Below are 17441 nucleotides of genomic sequence, written 5' to 3'. Positions count from 1 at the left end.
TGACGATTTACTCACGTTGATTGATATGGATAGCTAGACGAAGAGATCCTTGCTAAAAGTTGTTCACTCCCATTGCTTTGACAATCGCGTGCTAGGTGACAGGGATGATGAAGACAATCTCCCCTAACCCCTCTCTAACTTTCTCTCTCTTCTCTCTCATTTTTCTGTCTTTGGAGTTCGGAACATGAGAAGGAACAGCGGCAGAGATAAAACCATGAAGAGCTTTGGGGACTTAGGGTTTTATTAAATAAATGTGTTTTATATTAGTGAGAGGAGAACGAGTCCAAAGAAGTGGCTGTAGTTAGAGGGGAATTAGGAATTTTTAGCGGGGTTAGTGGAGATTAGTTAGGTGTCAATATTGACCTTTTCAAAATATCCAACAGTCGTCACCATCTGAGGTGGTGGTGGTGGTGGTGGTCTTCACTTGAGAGGGAACGAATGAAAATGATGACGAACAAGATATAAGAAGAAACGAAAAATTGCTTCTTTGTTCTTTTTCCAGATTGGACCGGGCCGTCCGCTGCGATGGGCGATGCTTTATTGAATTTTCAAGACAACAGCCCAAGACATCAGGTAAATCTGTTGCGGTTTGATGCCCACGTTCCTAATCGGATCCCCCGGCACTTGGGAAAAAAAATCCACCCGCAATCCCAGCCAGGGGAAAGAGATCCTCTCTTCTCTTGGGAAGAATTTCTTCAAGAATCCTTCGTCACTTCCCATCCTCCCCCCGCGAACTAATTTCAAAGAACTAATAATAAAATAGGGGGGAAAAAATGGACCGCCCTCCTCCGATGTCCATCGATATCATCTCCGACGACGACATCTCATCCTTGTCCCCGACGCCCCTCCGCCCTGCCAAGAGACCCAACAGCACCAGCATCATCACCGGAGAAGAAAGAGGCGGAGCGCCTCCGACTCTTCTCGTGATCGACGTCGACGATCCCACTCCCCACAAACAAGTCCCCAGAACCACCCCCTCTTTTGTCGCCGATACCCCTCTCTCCTCCTCCGACGTCTCCATCGTAAAATGCTCCCTCCGCCGTCCTCAGACCTCGGAGATCGTGCCGCCCTCGAATTTGCAGGACAAGTTCGCCGGTAGGTCCTCTTCCCCTTTTTCTTTCTCACCCGTTTGCGTAGGTTAAAAAGCCATTCTTTTGTGGCGTTTTTGACGGGGGCTTTAAAAAAAAAAAAAAACTTATATGTTATTGAGGGTCTAGCCGCAGCAACAACAATCACAGCCCTAAGTTACCGATCAAATGCAAATGTACAAACTTGGGAGTATAGGCAAGAGAGGTGCGGAGAAAAAACCCCGGACTTGAGCGTCCTTGTCACTGGATTTGAACAAAAGATACAAACTTGTGCGAGTCTGGAATTGTTTGTTGATGGTCTTGCGCCTTATTTACTGATCCATTTTAAGAGGCCAGTTGAGTTTAGAACAGTTAAGCAGGATGTGCTCAATGCAAAGCATGGTTTTAAATGTCGGCTGTCATGTCGGCCGGCATGTCGGATAAGAGGCTGGAACGACATGGATATGACCATTTCAAGTTGGATATCGTTTTCGAGGCCCATGTCGGACATGTTGGGGTATATTGCGGATATATCGGCCGATTTTCGGCCTTGAAAAATTAAAAATCGGCCAATTTTTTTATTTTTTGTTTTTTTTGGGTTGATAAGTATTGGGGTTTGGTTTTAAAACTCAAAAGTCTAACCTGATTAATTCTTTTTTTAGCCTTTTGTTCCCATAGTAACCCGATAGCATATAATACAAATTAGGCAAAGAAAAAAAATATTGCTCTCTTTTCCGCCGCGATCTCCTCTCGTTCATCTTCGTCTCTACAAATTGAAAATGAGAATTCATAAAAGCGTGATGTAAACAATAAGTTTGAACCGTAGCTTGAAATCAATTCAAAGTCTAGCACTTCATGTCAATTTTATGCAAGACACTTTACTTTATGTTAATTTTATGCAAGGCATTTCGAAAGTTCTAGTTTGACAATGTGTATTTTATTTATTTGTTGGCATAATATTCTAATGTTTCCCTTCAAGAAATGGAAAATAACTCGTGTCTTGATGATGAATACTCAACTCAAGTAGGATAAGTTATAACAAAACAAGTGCATTCCATCTTGGTGACCAAAATTGAGTAGAAATCCATCTGATATGGCAATCCGATATTTAGTATGTCCCCTGACATATCCCCGATTTTCACTATTTGACATGAATTTTAGCTGTCTGACATGAACCTGACATCCAACATTTAAAACTTTGATGCAAAGACGGAACAATTTCATGCTCTGGATTTGAGGCTGAACAGTATGTCATGCCGAAGATCTTATTAAACTCTTTGCTATGTGCTTCTGTTGCTAATTTTCTCTTCTAATAGGAGAACCATCTAAATCTGCGGAACCAATACATAGTGCGCTTGATACACCATTAAAGACTTTGATATTAATTTCAGAAAGGGTAAATATTTAACGGATTAGGTCATATGTCATTTTCCATCATAGTGAGGAAGGATATGGAGAGCAAGGCTTCATGAAAGATTTGAAACGTTTTATCACCAACTATCAGTTTGATCCAACACTTCAAAATGAGGCCACATTCTTGCTCATCCATGAAGTGTGGACATGAGAGGATCTCTCTGTTAATGCTAAAAGGCTTTCCGGAGAGAGATTTTCCTAGGTAAAATTGAAAAGGTTATGTCTTGTAGTTAAATTTATTAGACTTAATTTACAAAGATAGAACAAATTCCCATATTATGTGGAGATGAAATAGTAGAACAGTAAATCTTTGACATCATGCAAACTCATACCGTCAGGTCAACGTATCATCTTAAATTACAAGAACAAGGAAGTTACTCAAAATTAGATGGCTGTGATCGATGATTAGCACGAGGGCAGCGGGGTCCTCTCAGATCTTCTTTATTCTTCCGTCAGAAAAAACAACGTACTCTGTGAGTAGGAAAACTTTTAATATCTCTTATAACCTTTTGCAGGAGTTTCTGGTTTCATATGTTTGGAATCAGATGATGAGTCTGAAGACGGTTCATGCAAAGGGAATTTTACCACACAAAAACATTGTGCTGCAAGTTTTGGACTGGTTGGCTGCTCGGCGAAAAGGTCTAGCTTTTCTAGGTCCCCAAGTCCAATGCATTATCTGTCCGAGAAAGAATGCATTGGAATTTGTTCTCCACTAAGACAAGAAACATCAGCCAACAACGAGGACAGTGTGAAAGTCACTGCTAGATGTTCTACAAATGGATTGCCTAATGGATGCATGGGTACACATCAAAACTTTATTGTATTAAGGTGGAGAGAATTGATAGTTCAGTTATATGGTTTGCTTGTCAGTTAGTTGATCAAATGGCAGTTCCGTTTCAGGTGCCACTAGTTCAATGCAAGGCTTAGAAGACAATCCTCATGTTGACTGCATGGATGAGGATGTTATGCTGCAGGTAAGTCTACAGTATATCTTTGTCATTTTATATCTAACTAATAGCACAGATTATAATTCTATACTGGTCAGTCATATCATAAAAATCTGTACTCATCTTTACATGAAAAGTTATATTTTTCGTAACTTAATTACAACTTCTGTTCCTTTCTTATAGAATGTGTTTATGTAGTTCATAGTTTACTATTTTGGAGACGACTAATGCATAATAGCTTTCGTTACATGATTTACCCGCGTATGGGCAGTGTACTCAGACAAGGTACGTGGTTCTTGACATGGAACCCTTGAACTCTGTGAACATTATGACACCACCGTATTTATTTTAATCACTACAACCATTTGGTGAAATTTCCATCAATTTAGTCAAATATGCCATAGATTTGGTGGTTGATCGTGTTTAGGACAGCGACAGTGCCCTAACACGAGTTGAAGAGGTAATTTGGAAAAGAAAATAATATGATGTCAGCCTTTCAAGTTCCACGTGATGGAATTTTCATTTAAAAAATTAATTTATTTGTCATACATTGTGGGCTCTTCTCAAAGTGCAGTGATAAGCATGCACTTTTCTTGGAAAACGCTTGATGCACTAACTCTATTGTTTATGGCTGTGCTTCAAAGCATGGACCCTGCAGTTTGATACGAAGTGCACTGTGTAGTACACTTCTTAAAAGTTAAAACACAAGATTTTCAGTATAGGAGCTGAATTTATTAAGCTCTTTTGTGGAAGATGTCCAGGACCTATTGCCTAAATTAATGCATGTCTTAATATTTAACTTTATCAAATGAATTTTTTTGTTAGTCATCATAAACAAAACAGCATCATTGTAAACATTCATCTGTTCTTTTTAACTTTTATCTTTTTCTCCCTTTTTCTGTTCTTTCTGAGTGGAAGTTAGAATAAACTTGAGAGCTAAAGAATATGCTATTTAAATTGAATTTTTGGAGGAAGTCTTTAACCTAGAGGTTCTAGTTTCGTGAGCAAGAAATGTTGAATGTCTGAAAGAAATTAGGGACTACTTGAGAATTGAAATGGGTATTCAAGTCAACCTCTGTGTAAGATTGTTTAGAACCCAAGTAGAACTCCTAGTCTCAAATAATTTCTCCATTTGAACCATGTTTCTATTAGGTTCTGGCATTGAGGTATAAAGGCACTGTTCTTTACTTACCTTTATGGATTTTCACAAATTAACAAGACGTTATTGTTGACTGAAATTTCTATGCGTACAAAATTATTAATAGTTTCTGTACATGGATGTCTCCATCTCCTTTTTTTGAGTATTTACATGTTAGTTATGGATTTTTTGAGTTCTCCTTCTTAAAATGACTTTTTATTCACATTGTGATTGTGAATAATTTCTTGAATCAACTTTACGAACATGTTCATTTAATTACTTTAACAATTAAATTGAACCAGGGTGAAATGCGTGTATCATTTGCAGGTGAGAAGCTATAATGATGAGGCAGGCAACATGTTTGAGCAGGTAAATAAAACTATCAAGCAGAAAGGAAAACGTGCTTCATCTGAATCTGAAAAAAATAATAAAAAAAGTGAGATTGCTGCCAGAAAGAAGACAGAGAAAGAAGAAAAAACTCGTATGCTTGAAGAAAAAAAGCGTAAAAGGCAGGTTAGGATAAATCTGGATTGCTGCATCTTTGGTGACTGCGTAATTGAATGACTAAGCTTAGAAAGAAAATTATTCTATTCTGCAGGAAGAGAAGTTTCAAAGGGACGCTTTAAAAGCTGAAGCAGCAGAGAAGAAGAAACTGGAGAAGGAAAAGCAGAAATGGGAAAAAGGGAAACTGGCAGTAAAGTCTATTGTAGCTGAAATTGATGCTAAAGTTGTTGAAAATGGTTCGGTTGGGGGTATGCAAGTTTTATGTTCTTTTTTACGAATGGAATCCAAATCTCTGCAATTTACTAATGTGTGGCTTGGTTTAAATTCAGGTCATCTTCTAACTCGACTAGCTGAAAAAGGACTTTCTTTCCGCATAACTTCAAATCCTATTGAAAGATCTATATTGTGGCAAATGAGTGTGCCTGACCAAATTGCTCAGGTACTGATTTTAGGAATTACATACTTTTCAGTATAGGAATTTTTTGCCAACGCACAAAGTTTGTCATTTTTCAATTTTCATACACTTGGTTTTTGCTTCTGTATATAGTTAAAATGCGCCTATCTTAATCTCGTTATGAAATTTCCTATCATTATACTGTTCCTCATAATGGTTCAATACTTTTTTAAAAGAGCGTATCTTGTGTTGGTTTTATGGTAAACATGCGAGGTTTATCGTTATTCTAATTATGACATTATTATAAAACTGTTTTTCCCCATAAAAAAGAGATTATACAGTTAAAATTCTACAGGAGTACATTCTATGGCATGTTACTCACCCAGTTGCTATGCTGGTAAAACTGTTTCACTTGATGGGCGTTTTATCTGGGAGGCTACATTCTCTGCAAGGTAGTAATATACTTTATAATTACACGTAGGTAGTAATATACTTTATAGTGACAAGTCAATGTTGACTTTAAATTAGCAAAGTGTAAAGCTCAATGCCGGAACTCTTCATAACAAAATGAGCAAATAGCGCAATCTTTTAAGTCATACAAACAATTCCCTAATAATTTAAATAAACAAGGAAATCATCTTAAACATGAAAAATCTAAAATTGAACTAAATCCTCTAAAATTTGTATAACATAGTACGAACATGAGCAGATATGGCAATTAATGCTGATGTGGAAGAATATATGACATTGCCTACTTATCAACGAAGATGGTTTATCAACCCTACTACAATTTGAGTGAAGCTTTCCATGATTATAAAGTAACATCTCCCACAAAACCATTTTTCAGTAGATAATATAGTTCATATGAAGCTAAAATAGTTAAATGGATAGGACGGATGAAATCTACTTATTTTTTTCTATTTAATTCCTTGAACACTTTTAACTTCATCACTGCAAGTTTGAAATAATCCGTCTCCTTTTTTAGTCCATGCCATTTCATTGCAGATATATTCATTTCTAATTTAGGTGTTGATTTTTTGAGAACACATGCACACGCTGACACACACATGCCCATGCCCACACATTCAAACGCATGCACACGCAAACAAATAGGGGGAGGCTTTATTGTGCACAGGGCATAACCAGTTTCCTGGGGGAAATGACTTCTTGTGACCTCTCTTTTTATGATTAACGTGAGGATGTTGTTAGTAAATTTGAATGAGAACATATTAATTAGTTACCTCTCTAAATCTCATGAGATGTCAACTAAAATTTATCTTCTCATTCGTTTAATATAAAAATGCACCTATCACTTGTGTGCTTATTACACTACCGTTTCATGTTTTTTATATTTCCTCACCCTGATTTTATCTGTCGGGTAAATTATAAATTTCATAAATACCAATTATTTCAGCTACACCACCATATTAGATTAAAAATTATAGTTTCTTGCCATTGTGTTGAGCTTAAACTTGGACCCAAGAACTGCTCCAATAGGCAAATCAACAACTACAAGATAATAGCATGTTGTATTTATAAATGCAACCGAGGTTTGCCAACTAGCTCCTATTGATATTCCTGCATATTTTAAAGGTCTAGTAGAATTCTCACCTGTGTGAGAGAGAACAGGTTGAGTGCTGCTTAGAATGATTGAAGCAGCCAGTAATACCCTCGTCTGGATGCTTTTCAAAACTAACATAACCTCCAAATTTGCAGCTCTTCGACAACCAGCTCCAAGTTCATTAGATACTCATATAGTGCAGAATGTGAAATATTATGAATCATCCATAAAGAAATATATTATTTACAACACCCATAAGATTAGGTTGAGATGTTTTACAAAGAAAATGAAGAAAGGGCACTGTGCACAGGAAATGAGGACAATAACTGATATGGTTATATTATATGAATGTGAAGATAATTTGATTGACACCTTATGAGGCGTAAATTCAGTAGCATGTTCCCGTCTAAAATTACTAATAGTATTATTACTTTATTTAGAAAGGGAGGGCAAATAAGGTCATTTTCCACTGGGTGCAACTAAGCTAGTTATGCCCTGGGAACGAGAAAGTCTTCCCCGTATATTTAAATGGTGTTGTACTGTATTGTATTCTAGTGTAGTATTTTTTTATGTATGTGTGTGCGTCACTGCGTGTGTGAATATATGTGTGTGTATGTTCATTTGTTCTGTTTGGCAATAAATATCTTCAGGAAAAGTGTTGTAATGTATGGTCTCGTGAATAGCGTTCTTTTAAAAGTTTGTTTCTAACTTCTTCTTCTATGGATTCTTTCTTTTTTTGCTCAGGCTGAAAATGGATTTGATGAGTATATTAATCTTGGTATCTTAATTTATTTAGTGGAAATGTTGTTTAGCAGATACAGGTGGATATCATCATTATGAAAAAAATGGTTATGAAAACCTGTATGTATATTTGTTTTTATAGGGCACAAATATGGAACGGATATTGGTTACTTCAATACCCGCTTAAGATAAAATAATACAAATCAATTCAAAAACAAATAAATTTTCTATTCTATAATCTTCCTTGAGTTATAACCTTTAATAACTCAAAACTCCCAAATAAAACTATTTCAAATTTTAAGATTTGTTAATAATTTAAAAAATGTTTAGTTAGAAAGTCAAACTTAAGGAAATTGTGGACAAGAAAAGCTTATAAGACGGATATGTGATGTATACTAAAAACTAGGAAGGGTTATTTGAAAGATTCTCATATGTGAAGTTAATATCAGGATATCGTTACAAAGGTGGTTCAACTTTAATAGAAACATTCTTCAAGATTATATTTTATATTAGTTATTTAAGGAATTGGTTCAAATGTAAAGTAATCCGATATATATCCACTATCCAGATATTATGATAACTTCAGAGGTCCAATGTAGATATCATTATATAGAGGTTTTAAAGAAAACACATCCGATCTGAATCCATATTGATGAGAGAATGTCCTTCTGAATGAAAAATTGAATATGGATGCCGGTTTGTCGATACATGACCCATTCTTGTCCCTGTTTATTGCTTAATGGTTATCAATCTTTCATCACATTTTGTATAGGTTCTCTTCTGAAGTTTGATATTGATTTTCTTATGTTGTAAGTCATACTTATTTAAAAATTTACATCATCATTAGATGTTGCAGCTACTTGAAATCCTGTAAAATGATTTGACAATTTCAATTTCCGGGTTAAATTATAAGTTGGAGTTCCAATTAGTGGTTTTTCAAGTTTAGAAAAATTATTTCTGATTTCTGGCGAGGATAAAGATGACTGGAGCAGCTCTTTATTCATCTTTTAGGATCAGCATCTTCATTTGCTCTTTTTAACATGATTGATATATTGTTCTCGGTATTCCTGATTAAAATTATTCTAAAATTTAAGTGTAAAAAGGGTGGCATTGTTTTTTTTGGCAGTCTTTGTAATAGATTTAAGTGACTGTTCACATAATTTATTTTAAGAAAATAAAGTTAAACTTGTTGCTATAGGAATAAATAGAGTTGCAAAAACCACTTGTATCTTGAAAACCCAACGAGAAATTGACTAAGAATAACTCAAAAGTTTAATATGAAAGTCTTGGCAAACGAAAGCCAGGCGTTTCTTACATTTTTATGTTACTGATTGTATATTGATGGTTTACTTTTGTTGCATTTCTGATGCAGATCTCAAGCGTAAGATCAGAAGTTCCATACGTGTTGCTTGTTTATCAGGCCGAAGAATTTTGCGAACTTGTTAGAAGTGACTCTCTTATGGATAATGTCCGAAGAGTTCAAAGTTTCCATCCATCATTCACAGTCTGCTACCTCACGAACAAACTAATGAGTTATATCAATAAATGGTCAGTCCTTGTTAGTAGTCATGCTCTGCAGTTTCTCTTACAATGTCTTCTTTAGGTTTTCTATATCTTTGTTATGATATCTTACAAGTTAATTTAAGGGCTCATCTGCGGAGAACCCTATGCTTGTGTTGCTTCTTTACAATATTCTGCATGTCTACATATTTTCAACATGTATATAGATATTATATGGTTTAATTTAGGGAGAAAACATCATGTGCTAGTCTTGTCTAATCCCTTCCTTGGTAGTGAAACTTATATGTGGAATTGGGCCAAATGTGGGAGAATGATTAACTGTACATCAGTTGCATTTGTGATCAATTTTTTTGTTTGTGATTTGTTGATTCTACATGACATGTTTTGGTTAGTTTAGATATAAAGAGATTTGAAGTCCTACGAGGAATTATCGATTTTATATCTTTGAATGTTTGTCTCGTTATGTCTAAACTACTGATTTAAAACTGTGAGATTTTTCTCTTCTTCAGTGAACTTATGATGCTCATGAATCAACTGAAAGAAACTGGAGTTGAGAATGTTTTTAGTGGTAGAGTATTTGCTCTATCTTCTTTTGTATCATTTTCTCCCCCAAGCTAACAATTATTAAGGTTCTCTCTTATGTGCAGTGTTCTTTTGAACTTTCCTGGGCTGGTCTTTGTTAATCTTTGTCTAGTACTTTTCTAGAGAGCCTAGATTTCAAGCACATAACTAAAACCTCGAAACTTAGTTTTAACTGGCTTCAAATTTTGTTGTTATGATAGCCTTAACTGCATTACCTGTACTGCAGTAGATTTTCTAAGCTATTCAGTGGCTTAAAAGTTGCATTAATCCAGTGATGTCCCAAAACTTAGCCTGTTATGGTGGGAACAATTAATATCATGAGAATTGTCTTTTGATAAACTGCAGATCACTTGATGGTCCTCAGGGATCAGCCATACTGCTGATTTGTTCAGAAGTTTTTACACAAATCCAAGTTAATACTTTTCAGGAGCGAGAGTATTATATTCATTTTAGTATCTTATGATGTGTTAATGACTGTTCATTCTTGTGCTGCCAGATCTTATACCTATGTTATTTACGTGGTAAAGGAGCATCACAAGATTCACAACCTAATTTAATCAAGTTGAAGGTTTCAGTCATTCCTTGTTCATGTTTTCTACCATGTCTCAAACGATAAGTTGAAAATTTCTGTTCAAACAAATAACGATGTTCAGGTGGCTACATGGGCATAAATATACCCGAAAGCTTCTAATAAATGGTAGAATATAACAGATGTCATACCATGGGTTTTGTGTCGATGTTCCATCAGAAATCCTAGATCTCATTACATATAATATAAATCAAGAGGTCTGAGGTCCACATGGCTTCGTATGGTCATTTCTGATCCACATACACTGAAGTGAACAGACCAAAAGGCAATATCAGGACAGGTATCCTTTGCATTGATTTGCTCAAAATAATTTCTCGTAGTTCTTACGGATGGGATATGACGGAGTTGGTCTGTGGATTTTCATTCCTTTTGCCACATTTCACTTAAAGCAAAGGGTTGAAGGGAGATGGTATGTCAAGCTATTCGTAAGGGCCAACTTGATCCTCTTCCCCAGGGATCCCAAATGATGGAACGCTAGGAGAACTGCTGACTCCGACAATCGTCCATGTATGATCCATACTAGATCTGACCAACTGTCCATTCTACCTCTACGTTCTTGACAACAGTCTTCAATTTGATCTTGTATTTACTTTAGATCTTGTATATACAAGATCTGTACATATGAAATATCTATGCAAACACAGTATAGAATGGCCATTCTTTATTCAGTGCAATCCTTTTTTTTAAAGGATCAGGCCGAGTTTAATTGCAATCAATTAGGAGAACATACAGAAATCACTGTTGTGTGCGCTTAGTTCTTATACTTTCTGTTTGTCTATCTTATTACTGGTTCGACCTCGAATTTGATCTCTTTCCATACTTCACATGCATTGGCTTGTTCAGGGCTCCATGTGTCAGCTCCGCTGATAATCTCATTACTCTTACAAGCTAGATCGCGCTCCTCATTATGAACTTGTATACATGATTTTACAGCTACCTGATTAGCTACCGCACCTGTGCATTTCCCCAAGGGTGTCCTAAAATTCCTCCACCTAAGTGTAGTACAGAATCATCTCCAAAGATTTCGGTTAGGGCAGGCATGTGCCAAACATGAATACTTCCTGAAGTCATGAGAATAACACCTGTATAATACATGTAGAAAAGGAATATGGAGCGGGTAGCAGGAATCAGATTCGCATTGTTAGCTTGTAAGGCTAAGGGCTATAGTCAACGTTGATTGATCATTTTTAATGTCTCTAATTCAAAACCGAATGCGAAATTTTGATTTCATTTGGCTCTATGGAGGATCGATGTATTAAAAGCGAGATCCATAACATCTGTCAGCTTTTCTTGGTGAAGCATCCAAAGCTACTCACTTTTAGATGATCCCTCTAGAGTAGGGGGATTCTACCAAATCCATCTGATTAGTTACTTCTTTCCATATTTCCACTCGAAGGATCTTGAGGAAAAGAATTTGGCTTTCCACCGAGCTAAAACAGTATGGTGATGGTTCTAGTAAACTAAAACTATTGTTTTATAGCTATTTGGCTTCAATCTTCCCTTTACAACACAAAAATTGTAGATACCTTGACTACTGCTTATCTAAGGATCTCAGACTTGGGACCTCTAATCACTCTCCTTTCTCTGCTTCTTTTGAACAAATAAAGAAAATTTTGAACAAAATAAATCATTCTTTACACTTCAATTCTTATTCTTGCATAGTTTTAACTTGTTTAAAAGTGAAATTGACAGACTACTTTTTGTAACCATTTACAATATATGGTTTTAGTCATTGTTATCCAGACACTTCATATTTCAGCTTTCGGTATGCTTGACATTCAGATATTTTAAGGAGACTTCAGCAGCACTCCACACTCGTCCATCCATAACAAGCCAATATACCAAGATATGTTAACTTCCGCTAAGATTTCATCACCTCATGTGCTGACTCTCAAGCGAAAACCATGTCAAGATGTCTCTCTGGTCAACTTGTGTAGTAGATGGCGAAACCAATCAAGCCATTGTTTGATAGTAACTTTTAATAGTTAACTACAGAGGCATTTGTATAGACACCTATAGACTGTATCCCTGTCTTCAATTTTAGGGGCTGCCTATTATGGACAATTCTGTACATTAGGATGCATGATGCATTCGATGTGATTCTTCCAGTATTGGATTCATCAAAACGTTTCCTTTCCAATGCATTTACGCAAATTTACACTATAATCATATAATATCTACAATACTATATATCTTGATATGCTTTGTTCACCATTAAGTTTCCTATTTACCAACTCATTTCATGCATGTAATGCTTCTGATGTTTAGCGAACAGAATCAGTATAAGAATCCTTCACATGCCAGCTCTTGGACGCGTCCTCCAGTTGAAGAGGTTGTTATTTAGTTGAACTACTGTTAGTTTTTTCAGCAAGTTCCATGTATAATGACACCATTATGCCGAAACTAATTTGATTGGGAACATGAGTTGCAGGTCTTATCAAAATTAACAACACATTATACAAAAGTGCACTCAAGGCAATGCATAGATGAAGCTGAACTAGCCGAACACATTGTTGGTCTGACGTCTAGCCTCGCCAGTTGCCAGTTTAGGTGAGTAAAATTTGACTTGTTCGTGATTTACTTCAGTTTTTACGTAATGAATATATCCATATAATGTCGTCGAATTTTCCTGATATGTGACTCTAGAAAGTTTCATGTGTTCCCTCCCTGACATATATTCAATTCTAATTTCTCATATTGTTGATAACAAATCAAATTTCGGTCTAAAATGCTTCTCTGACATTTTTCTTCTCTAGATTCTATATGATTGTTTTTTTTCCTACAGAGGACAGCCTTATCTCATTGATGTAGCATTTGTTAGAACAAATTAATAGGAAGTATTGTTAGAAATAAACAAAGCAGTCTATTTTAGAAATGACGATTCATAAATTTATTAACAGATCCTGACCTGGAATAGGGTACCACCAAATAATCTCAGAGGTGCCAAAGCCTCTACCTTAAGCACAAACTGGTGGACTCCTTTACTGTTATCAGAACAGAAGACTGGGTTTCTTTCTTCATGATAATCAGTTTATCCTCCTCCTTTCCTTTCCCTTGCCTCTTTTCTTTGATGAATAATCACTTCTTTTGTCAACTATAGTTGATACTTATGACCATGGATGATCTTTTAACAGCCTCGTTTCTTTCTACTTTCTTGGCACCTTTCATCGGGCAGGCCTAATTGGTCCCCTCCTTGTTGATTCTTACTGGGCTACAGCTTGGCTCAGTGCTCCCGAGGAAATTAGGTTGGTGTGAGATGATAAAAAGGTTTCCAAGTAAACAAAATTTTCCTCTTACCCTGCGATGTCCAATTAATTGATATTTTCAATATCTGTGCCTTCATCAATCTGGTTCATTTGAACAAATTTTCACTGTAGACCCAGATGAGCTTTTAATTACCAAAATCGACCGTTTTTTTTAATTATCAAAATCGACCCGTTTTATGCCACGTAGGCTTAATCTCGTTTCCTAATTAGTCGGGGTTGCCAACCCCGACTGTTTAGGGTATTACAAATCGGGTTTTAAGGCTTCTAATTGGGGTTTAACAACTCCTAAACAGTCGGGGTTGGCAACCCCGACTAATTAGGGAACAGGATTAAGCCTACGTGGCATAAAACGGGTCGATTTTGGTAATTAAAAAAAAACAGTTGATTTTGGTAATTAAAAGGTCATTTGGGTCTACAGTGAAAATTTATTCGGTTCATTTCTTTATGGTCATCTCTTTTAACACATTCTGTTTTCCTTTAGATCTAAAATGCATAGTAGACTTATTCTCTTATTCCCACTACCATGGTCTATGCCAGTGTGCAAGGTTTCTAGAGCCACCTGAAGGATTATAGACTATCATGCACCAAACATTTATGTCAAGATATGCCTAACCTGAAGGAACTAAACTGATTTTTGCAAATTGCAGTTGCAGGTGTAGTTGTAACAGTTTACCAAATGAAATTGCAGTCGCAGTTGCAGGCTGCGGATGCTTATGTATGATGGTTTGAATGTGCATCCTAAGCTGGATGGGCCCCCTGTAACGTTGCTGATTTGGACTTCCTTTGCCCCTGAGTGAAATATTTGACTCTTTTACCCTTAGAGAAAGAGGAAATTGTTTCTTGTTTTTTTAATCAAATAGACCACTTGAGGATAAAACAATGACAAAAAATTCACTCATGAGGGCTATCTGCAAAAATAAATCTAGGGCAGGAAGTTCAGAACAGCAATGCTACAGGGGGTCTATCCGCAAATAACCCTAGTTTTAATTACAACCTGGGAGTATTTTTACTAGATCTCTTTTTGAGATAGATGTTAACTAATCTGATTTTAACTTTAATATGCCTCCCTTTGAAAGTAGTTTTAACATGGAATTTAAAAGCAAGAGACAGTCAGTAAACATTTAAAAGGAAATGTAATGCATGATTTTTAGGGCATATTGATTTGAAAAATGATTCAAGTTTTAGATCATAAATGAAATAAATCCCAAAATTTAATGTCTGCTTTGGTCTCCGAGATGCATATATAGATTAAACTAGAAATTCCAGTTAACTTTTGAACTGAAAAACAGATGGATATTGTTAGAAGTTTGTTGTTTTTGTGCAAGTGCGTGCATGGGTGTGTGCATGTGCACACATGTTATTTATATATTTATTATTTTTTTCCACAAAACGAAATATCAGATTTTTTTAAAGATTTTTATAAATTATGTTTTTGTTACGTCACTGCATGGATAATCTTTTACACAAAACAAACTATTATATTTTTATATTTATAAATTATGGTTTTGTTAGATCGTCACATTTTCTAGACAAACCTTCTCTGTGAGTGATTTTGGTTGCACTTGATGTTGATCCAACTTTAGTACCGTTCCTATGATTTCCTTGCATATTTTCCTGTCATGTTATATTGCATTTTTAATACCTCTGAAATCTTGGTTGTTGCTACATTTACTGCAGGAAAAAGTTGACACATCTTTCTGTAAATGCTAATGGGTCTATTGTTTCTAAGGATTTCATCGATAGAAATCTGATAAAAAAGAATGTTTGGTAAGTTTTTTGTTTATAAATATTTAGACAGTTAAAGGTATTCATTTTCTGTTTATACTTCATTTTAGGTGTTATTGTGGGCTACAATTTTAAGACGAAGAAGTAGCTTATGAATTCTAGGACTTTGACTTGGTCAAACACAGGCATTACAAGGCAATGACATTTAATCCCGTCTTATGCACTTTTTTTTTGGTGTGAAAATGTAAAGAGCATGTTTTCCTGCATAATTTCTGTTATTTTGCGCTATTAAAAAGCTGTTATTTTAACGGTTTTATTGTGACTACAAGAGCCCCATAACTATATTCTGTGGTGCAACTGCATTTAGAAATTGCTGTAAATAGTCATGGCAGGAATTTTGGCTGCATCTTCCATAACAAGTTGGAAATGGTCTTTTTTTGAAATGCTACCCCATAGTTGCTATATTTTATTTTGTTGCGCCGTCAGCGGTCACCTCTCACTTAAACTGCCTTCCCCCGTCTGTTGACCAATTATCCATTGTTTGCAGGCTCAAAGCCCTGGTAGCAATTCCTAAAGTACAACCAAGGTATGCTATAGCTATTTGGAAAAGATATCCTACCATGAGATCTCTTCTGAATGTATACATGGATCCAAATAAATCGGTAAGTGGCACCAAATAGCAACCATGGACATCAAATTGGTCACTAAAGAAACTTGAGTAAATATATCAAATCCTTCCGTTTTCTCATGACAGGTTCATGAGAAGGAATTCTTGCTCAAGGATCTGATGCTCGAGGGGCTGTTGGGTAAGGAAGACAGGAGATTGGGGGAGATGTGTTCGAAGAGAATATACAGAATTCTTATGGCACAAAGTGGTGGCATCAAAACTGATGATGTTGAGGATGGTGCTGATTCATTTGGTTGCTGAGATCTTGTGCAGATCATATCAATTGGTTCTTAAATTTTTAGCCAGAATTTTGCATAATGTTGTAAACTTGTAAAGTAATGTTTTATTTGAAAGGTTTTTTTTTAACCCACAAATATCTTGCATAGATCTATTGCCTTCGGGGAAGGCTTGTACGTGCTGTTGCAAGTTTTAGATTGAATTGCTGACTGCCAAGTTTTTCTCGAGTTAGAGAGGAACTTGCTACCATTGACTTCCAAGAGTCGTAGGGACCTCCAGTTCAAAATATAAAATATGTCTATGCAGTGTTCTTCCCATACCAATTGATTGAAGGTATTTATTTCACCAGCTGGAGTTGCTTTATATGCCGTGACAAGTTGAGAGCAAAGGGGGCTACCGAGTCAAGCAATCAGTGGATGCAGCTGAGATTTGTGATTGCCCTATTTCATACGGTGGAACGCCTTCAATCAATTCATGATAAGGCAAAGCATGTGTATCTTTGAATCTATCCAAGGGGAAAAACATGGTCGTGAATATCTCTTTGCCATTAATGGTGAAAGGCGATGGTTTTGTTTTGTTTTTGTTTTTTCCCCTTCCAAGAGTGCACAAGGGTTTATGTAAATGAGGTTTATATTGCAGCTTGCTTCTTTTTACACAGCAAAATGAGATTTGGCTCCAAACAGCGCAGCAATGCGATCTAGCGGAGATCTGATACGCACATGATTACATGTACATTAGAAAAGCATCAGCACATTCATGCGAGGAGTGTGCTCGATGGGGGTACCACTAGATGCCGCTGAAAACGGACACGAGTGGCTACTCGAGACATGTCACCTAACAATTGTCATCCATTGATTATGATTGTTGTTTGGTATTGTAGGGCATATATATATATATATATATATATATATATATATATATATATATATATTGAAGAGAGAGAGAGAGAGAGAGAGAGAGATTTAATGGTATCCTTGTCATAGAGGGGATTTCCCCTCCAATGACGCTCTAAAATCACATGATTGAGGGCGACATTGTGGATGATCCGTTCCGTTGAACTTGATCTAACCATATTCTAAAACCCCAACC

General features: G+C 36.1%; 1 protein-coding gene across 3 annotated transcripts; it reads left to right on the top strand.

Annotated features, from left to right (window-relative positions):
* LOC109819847 (crossover junction endonuclease EME1B) lies at positions 278-16988 on the top strand. Of its 3 annotated transcripts, none has more exons than XR_002241648.1 (12): positions 278-1095; positions 2996-3280; positions 3381-3454; positions 4893-5078; positions 5164-5317; positions 5399-5508; positions 9138-9313; positions 12726-12789; positions 12889-13007; positions 15401-15490; positions 15559-15643; positions 15996-16075. XR_002241648.1 is itself a non-coding variant. In XM_020385794.1 (12 exons), the coding sequence occupies exons 1-12, from the start codon at positions 774-776 to the stop codon at positions 16374-16376; spliced, it is 1869 nt and encodes a 622-aa protein (XP_020241383.1). In that variant the 5' UTR covers positions 295-773; the 3' UTR covers positions 16377-16988. The 3 variants fall into 3 exon arrangements, 2 of the variants coding, with proteins under 2 accessions (XP_020241384.1, XP_020241383.1); XM_020385794.1 differs by lacking the exon at positions 15559-15643 and adding an exon at positions 16203-16988 and having other exon boundaries at positions 295-1095; positions 15996-16110; XM_020385795.1 differs by lacking the exons at positions 15401-15490; positions 15559-15643 and adding an exon at positions 16203-16988 and having other exon boundaries at positions 287-1095; positions 15996-16110.

Source organism: Asparagus officinalis, chromosome 8 (genome assembly GCF_001876935.1).
Source record: "Asparagus officinalis chromosome 8, Aspof.V1, whole genome shotgun sequence".
Taxonomy (NCBI): Eukaryota; Viridiplantae; Streptophyta; class Magnoliopsida; order Asparagales; family Asparagaceae; genus Asparagus; species Asparagus officinalis.
Note: the sequence above shows the minus strand (reverse complement) of the source record. Positions and strands in the feature narration are given on the sequence as shown.

Excerpts from the sequence above, each read along its gene's own strand:
- LOC109819847 (XM_020385794.1), top strand. The coding sequence starts at position 774 with ATGGACCGCCCTCCTCCGATGTCCATCGATATCATCTCCGACGACGAC. Across the intron at positions 5,318-5,398 it reads TGAAAATGGTTCGGTTGGGG|GTCATCTTCTAACTCGACTA; the intron begins GTATGCAAGTTT and ends GTTTAAATTCAG. Across the intron at positions 13,008-15,400 it reads CTCGCCAGTTGCCAGTTTAG|GAAAAAGTTGACACATCTTT; the intron begins GTGAGTAAAATT and ends CATTTACTGCAG.